The sequence below is a fragment of the Hemitrygon akajei genome, chromosome 5 (genome assembly GCF_048418815.1).
Source record: "Hemitrygon akajei chromosome 5, sHemAka1.3, whole genome shotgun sequence".
In the NCBI taxonomy this organism is placed as follows: domain Eukaryota; kingdom Metazoa; phylum Chordata; class Chondrichthyes; order Myliobatiformes; family Dasyatidae; genus Hemitrygon; species Hemitrygon akajei.
This window is the reverse complement of record NC_133128.1, coordinates 52,352,256-52,357,754: the sequence shown is the minus strand read 5'-3', so window position 1 is coordinate 52,357,754 and position 5,499 is coordinate 52,352,256. Positions and strand designations below refer to the sequence as shown.

Here is a 5,499-nt window from a genome sequence, read left to right as displayed (position 1 = left end):
CTGTATCAGTTTCCTATACTCCTCCTCCTGTCCATTCCTGACACACCCCACTATGGCCGTGTCATCAGCGAACTTCTGCACATGGCAGGACTCCGAGTTATATTGGAAGTCTGATGTGTACAGGGTGAACAGGACCGGAGAGAGTACGGTTCCCTGCGGCGCCCCTGTGCTGCTGACCACCGTGTCAGACCTACAGTCTCCCAACCGCACATACTGAGGTCTATCTGTCAAGTAGTCCACTATCCAATCCACCATGTGAGAGTCTACTCCCATCTCCGTTAGTTTGTGCCTTAAGATCTTGGGCTGGATGGTGTTAAAGGCACTAGAGAAGTCCAGGAATGTAATCCTCACAGCACAACTGACCTCCTCTAGGTGAGAGGGTGATTTGTGCAGCAAATACGTGATAGCATCCTCCACTCCCACCTTCTCCTTATACGTAAACTGAAGAGGATCCTGGGCGTGCCTGGTTTGTGGCCTCAGATTCTGTATTATCAGCCGCTCCATGGTCTTCATCACGTGCGACGTCAAGGCAACAGGTCTGAAGTCATTCAACTCCTTTGGTTGTGGTTTCTTCGGTACCGGGACAATACAGGATGTTTTCCACTGTCTGGGTACTCTTCTCTGCTCCAGGCTCATGTTGAAGATGCGCTGTAGTGGTTCTCCCAGCTCAGTCGCACAGGCCCTTAGTAATCGTGGGGAAACTCCATCCGGTCCAGCCGCCTTGCTAGTACAGATCTTCCTCAGTTGACCTTCCACCTGTGCAGCCGTAATCCTGGGCGTGGGCAAGGTCTCCTGTGAGTGGCTATTTTCCTGTGAGGGAAGTAAGCCTGGTGTGGATTTCTGCGGTGAGGATGAGATTGAGCTGTCGAACCTGTTGAAGAAGTTGTTCAGCTGGTTCGCTTTCTCCACATCTCCACTTATGTTCGCCCCCCGCTTTGCACTGCATCCGGTGATGATCTTCATCCCATCCCACACCTCCTTCATGCTTTTTTTCTGCAGCTTTTGTTCTAGCTTCCTCCTATACTGCTCCTTTGCCCCCCTTATCTGTACTCTATTGAGTTCCTTCTGAACTCTTTTAAGCTCCAACTGATCACCATCTTTAAAGGCCCTCTTCTTCTGGTTTAGGAAGCCTTTGATGTGACTAGTGATCCAGGGCTTATTATTGGGATAGCAGCGAACAGTTCTAACAGGGACAACTGCATCCACACAAAAGTTAATATAGTCCGTTGTGCATTCAGTGACCTCCTCAACGCCCCCACAGAGCCCCCCTTTAACTGTAGAGATAAAGAAGCAGAAAGCTGAAAGGGGAGAGAGGCAGAGAGGGACCTGGGGGAGGGGGAGGGAATGGGAATTACTGGAAATTGGAGAATTCAATGTTCATACCACCAGGCTGGAGGCTACCCAGACGGTAGATGCTCCTCCACCCTGAGTTTGGTCTCATCATGGCAGTAGAGGAGGCCATGTATGGACATATCTAGATGGGAATGAGAGGCAGAGTTGAAGTGGGTGGCAACTGGTCTAGATGGGAATGAGATAGGGAGAAGCGCTGTCGACGTTTCGGGCTGAGACCCTTCGTCAGGTCTAACTGAAAGGAAAGATAGTAAGAGATTTGAAAGTAGGAGGGGGAGGGGGAAATGCAAAATGATAGGAGAGGACCAGAAGGGGTGGGGTAAAGCTGAGAGCCGGAAGGGTGATTGGCAAAAGGGATACAGAGCTAGAGAAGAGAAAGGATCATGGGACAGGAGGCCTAGGGAGAAAGAAAGGGGAGGTGAGCACCAGAAGGAGGTGGAGAACAGGCAGAATGATGGCCAGTGAGAGAGAAAAAAAAGAGGAGGGGGGGAGAAAAACTAAATATATCAGGGATGGGGTAAGAAGGGGAGGAGGGGCATTAATTAACCACTTGGCCACGCACCACACAATAGTCTTATAACAGCAGGATAGATGCTGCTCTTTAGGCTTGGTGGTAAGTGCTTTCAGGCTTTTGTAACTTTTTCCCAGAAGGCTGGGGGAGAAAAGTCAATATCCAGGGTGGGTAAGATCATTGATTATGCTGGCTGCTTTACTGAGGCCGTGAGAAGTGTCGACAAAGTCTACGGAAGGAAGCTGGTTTCTGTGATGTGCTGAGCTGTGTCCACAACTCTCCTTCTTACCCATCCCTGATATATTTAGTTTTTTTCTCCGCCCCTTTTTTTTCTTTCTCTCTCTGCCCATCACTCTGCCTGTTCTCCATCTCCCTCTGGTGCTCCCCTCCCCTTCTTTCTCCCTAGGCCTCCTGTCCCATGATCCTTTCCCTTCTCCAGCTCTGTATCCCTTTTGCCAATCACCTTTCCAGCTCTCAGCTTCACCCCTCCAGGTGTGCGTGTGTGTGTGTGTGTGTGTGTGTGTTGCTCGAATTTCCAGCATCTGCAGATTTTCTCCTGTTTGTTCTTGACTAAATGACCTAATTATGACCTTGCACCTTATTGCCTACCAGCACTGCACTTTCTCTGTAGATGTTACACCTTTATTGTGCATTCTGATATTGGTTTACCTCGTACTCTCTGTGTACCATGTAATGAATTGATTTCTATGAACAGTATGCGAGATAGTTTTATTTTTAATACAAATTGGTTTTGCTGTACTATTATCATTTGTATCCAAGTACAGTGAAAAGAAAATCCTTCCCTCTTTCTTTCATACTCAAAGGGGGGGGAACTAATCATTAACTTCAGAAATGACAAGTACAGCGATATTTTTGAATGAAAATCTCCACTTCAGCCAGGTATTGGTTTAATTCACAACTTGCCCTCATCCATCAGATCGAAGGCTCCTGCTCCCGCTAACAGGTCTCCCAGTGACGCATGTGGCCATTTGCCATTGGGTGCTTTGTAAAAACGGAGCTGATTATCATATTGAATTCACAAAGGACGAGAGAAGCGATTGGTCAGAACAGAAAGGGTGACATTGATGTCATGACGCCGGCCGGTCTGATTTGTTGCCAGGGGATAGGGCGTTTCCCCCCGCGTGTGCGGCAGAACCAGTCTGTACTCTGCAGTCGGGGACCGGGCCGGATAGTCGCTCTATGTAAATCGGAGCATGAAAGCAGCTCCACGCCCCGGAAGCCAGAAAGGAGGGTTTTTGCATTTGGCTCGGCGCCCGCTGTTCAAGTCGTCTTAGGACAGGTTCCATCTTGATTTGCAAAAAAATCTGCCAAGTAACACCTCCATAAATTCGCTGAGGAATCGAACTGATCGCAGTGCAAAGACGAGCTCAGCGAGGAGGAAGTTGTGAAGCTGAGAGTTTGAAAGATTCCGCACAGAAAAGCGAAAGCAACCGGACTGAAAGGAAAATGATGCAGATTATGGATACGTACAATCAGAAGCACTCCTTATTCAACGCCATGAACAAATTTATAGCTGCGGTCAATAACATGGACCAGACAGTGATGGTGCCGAGTCTTCTGCGGGATGTTCCCTTGGAAGACGAAAGCAAGACCGAAGTTAATGGCGTCTCAAGCACTGGAGCGTCTAACTATTATTCTGATAAGCGGGATATGTACAACTACTACGTCTTGCTGAAATCCATCAAGAACGATATTGAATGGGGTGTGGTGCAGCTGGATGACAGGAAAAAGGATAAAGCCCCCACCATGGACATCAGAGTGGACGAGGTGGAAGGCGAAGACGACTTGCAGAAACAGTTCCATTATCATCTAAATGGATTATATACTGCCTTATCAAAACTGACCAGAAAGGCTAACACCCTAACTAACCGCTACAAACAGGAAATCGGATTCGGTAGCTGGGGACATTGAGCACAGATCTTACAAGGACTAACCTCCTGAATGAAGTTAAGCCAAGCCTAACTGAAGTTGCAAGGTTTTTTGCTCTGTTCTAGAAACTGATAGAGGCAACGATTAACACCATTTAATATGCCCCTTTTTTTCTGTCTTATTTCCCGTCTTATTTGCTGGGAGAAGGGAAGGCTTTTGTCGGACATGCTTAATAAATTTTTCATTCATGAAATGGAAAATGTGGTTGTGAGCGGCTGTGCCGGCGGAGATTACCATTGTACTTTGCACTACTTTGTAATATATGTGTAATGTATAAAATTGTAACGTATACTGTCCACTTGTTTTACAAACGCACAAGATAGACGCGTATCTTTCTACAATCTCCACGTGGTACATAAAGTTCTTAGCAAAATGAGGCTGTTAGAAAAAGCCAATGACTTTAAAGCTATGTAGTTCGATGGGTGATTTACTGTACGGAACCAACTGAAAAAGGTTTCCTGTGTCACGACGCATTTTTCGTATTTAAACCCTAATTTTGTACAAAGTGATATGCTAAACCAATGTTTAAAAATTAAAAAAATAACTAGTTTAAAAAAGCCTAGCAGTAATTTTGAAATCCTTGACCACCGGGTGCGACGTATTTTACAGCCAGGGTCGAGGCTAATCTCTTCGTGTCTGAAACCCTAATAGAGCTTTGGCCTAATGCGGTTTAGGGCGAGTCTCGAACTTGTTTTTATGGAGCCGCCCATGAACCGGCCACGGGCAGGCCATCTTCCTGCCCGGCTGCAACACGATGTGCCGCCCGAATGACTTCACCAGCGGGTGGGTTGTTTCAGAATGTGCCGGCAAGCATTTGCCGGTTCTACCGCATTCCTTTCTATATTTAAATAAAACGCCTTTTACAACTGCGTGAAATCCTTAAGCGGACATATCCAGAGGCTGCTTCCGTTTCAAACGAGAGTATGCCTGGCCTGTGACGATGTACACCAGTAGAGCAGACATTTTAGCATTATCATCCATCATTGCAAAATCGTGCCGACTTACAATGGTCTTGTTACATTAAGTTCACGCAGATGCTCATACATGGTCAGACGGCGGTAAGGGGAAAGTGACGCCCACAAGGTCTGCGTCAATCAGAAAAAAATTATGGGAAAGAATGGCAAAGCAAACGAAGGAATGGGAAATCTAATTGCAATATATGGTATATAAATAAGTACCGTGTGCATCTTAAACATGTTTGATATAAGTGAACTCCATGGCATTCACTCCTCATGGCGGAGGATATTCTTGAACATTTAAGTTCCCATAGCGCTGGGGATGAATTTTGGGAACTGTACTAAGACATTTGGCTGCAAATAAAGCTGCGATTTTTCACGCTGAATTTTACTAAAATGTTTTATATCTTTTTCAATTTGAAGGAACATTTTTAAGGTTTTACTTTAACCTTGTAAATATTAAGATTAGCTGATCTTTCAGATTGCATACTAATCAAATAATAACATCAAATATTTCCTCATTCCAAACACTTACCTCTTCATTAGCTGTTCGATCTTCAACCATACGGCTTCCTCCCTAGCGCTAGCCTCTACTGTTTTTAATTTTTATGAAATGTTACTTCCAGAGACTAGGGTTTTGATCAGGTTTCCCCCCCCCCCAGTATGTTCTGCTATGTAAACAATTAGCATTATTGACTGCAAAACTTATCATTTAAGACAAGTTGTTATTTC

General features: G+C 45.7%; 1 protein-coding gene across 1 annotated transcript; it reads left to right on the top strand.

Moving 5' to 3' along the window:
- Window positions 1-3,018: 3,018 nt before the first annotated feature.
- LOC140727791 (mid1-interacting protein 1-B-like) lies at window positions 3,019-4,368 on the top strand. The gene has a single exon (XM_073045557.1). It carries the CDS (start codon window positions 3,329-3,331, stop codon window positions 3,791-3,793), a length of 465 nt encoding a protein of 154 aa, XP_072901658.1. The 5' UTR covers window positions 3,019-3,328; the 3' UTR covers window positions 3,794-4,368.
- Window positions 4,369-5,499: the final 1,131 nt, after the last annotated feature.

What these genes read in the sequence shown, in the direction of transcription:
- LOC140727791 (XM_073045557.1), top strand. Translation starts at nt 3,329, where the DNA reads ATGATGCAGATTATGGATACGTACAATCAGAAGCACTCCTTATTCAAC.